We start from the raw sequence: 1,031 nt of genomic DNA, 5'->3' as shown, positions 1-1,031 counted from the left end.
CCCCCCAGGACCCCCCTCACCGCCGGCCCCCATCGCGGCCCGCGGGTGACCCAGCAGATCTCGGTCTGGCACACGGTGCAGCGGATCCAGTCGCACCCGTCCTTCTTCTGCACCACGATGCGGCACGTGGGGCAGTGCATGGCCTCCCCCCGCTGCACCAACGGCCGGGGGGGGGCACAGGGAGAGGAGGGGGGTCAGCCCCACGGGGACCCCCCGTTTCCCCCCTCCCCGGCCCCCCCCGAGCCCCCCAGACCTGCAGCATGTCGCTGGTTTGCCGCGCGGCCGCGTCGTGCTGCGCCCGCAGCTGCAGCTCGTCCTGGTACTGGCGGCAGTTCTGCCCCTCGTGGATGGCCTGGGGGGGCGGGAGGTCAGTGCTGAGCCCCCCGGGACCCCCCCCGGGGTTCCCCCCGGGCCCCCCCCCGGGCTCACCTTGCACAGGAGGCAGTTGAGGGCCCCCCACACGGGACACGGGAACTCGTTCACCGCGTCCTCGTAGAAGCACCAGCCCGGGCAGTCCCGGCCCCGGCAGTGGAAACTGTTCTGGCTGCGCCGCTCGGCCAGAGCCAAACCCCGCTCCAGGAACCGCCGGTGCTCCTCGGGGGACACCAGCTGCGGATCGGGACATGGGCGTGGGGCTGCCGAGATCCCCGGGCCACCCACACCCATCCCTGGGCTACCTACACCCATCCCCGGGCCACCTACACCCACCCCCGGGCCACCAAACCCCGTTTGGGGACACCAGCTGCAGATCGGGGACATGGGCGTGGGGCTGCCGGGACCCCTGGGCCACTCACACCCACCCACGGGCTACCTACACCCACCCCCGGGCCACCCACACCCACCCCTGGGCCACCAAACTCCGCTCCAGGAACCACCGGTGCCCGGGGGGACACCAGCTACGGATCGGGGACTGGTGTGGGGTTGCCGGGACCCCCGGGCCACCCACAGCCCCCCCGGGCCACCCACACCCACCCCCGGGCCACCAAACCCCGCTCCGGGAACCGCCGGTGCTCCTCGGGGGACACCGACTG

General features: G+C 73.8%; 1 protein-coding gene across 1 annotated transcript; it reads right to left on the bottom strand.

The window, feature by feature from the left end:
- Positions 1–20: 20 nt before the first annotated feature.
- Positions 21–668, bottom strand: LOC113942740 (ranBP-type and C3HC4-type zinc finger-containing protein 1-like; the record flags this gene model as incomplete). The annotated part of the gene is made up of 3 exons (XM_027633795.1): positions 430–668; positions 254–352; positions 21–164 (listed from the first exon to the last, which is right to left on the bottom strand). Coding segments are annotated over exons 1-3 (480 nt in total), but the record flags the coding sequence as incomplete, so codon positions are not given.
- Positions 669–1,031: the final 363 nt, after the last annotated feature.

This window comes from Corapipo altera, unplaced genomic scaffold (assembly GCF_003945725.1).
Source record: "Corapipo altera isolate COAL_440 unplaced genomic scaffold, ASM394572v1 41616, whole genome shotgun sequence".
In the NCBI taxonomy this organism is placed as follows: Eukaryota; Metazoa; Chordata; class Aves; order Passeriformes; family Pipridae; genus Corapipo; species Corapipo altera.
The sequence above is the reverse complement of the archived record's forward strand: the minus strand, read 5'-3'. Positions and strand labels throughout refer to the sequence as shown.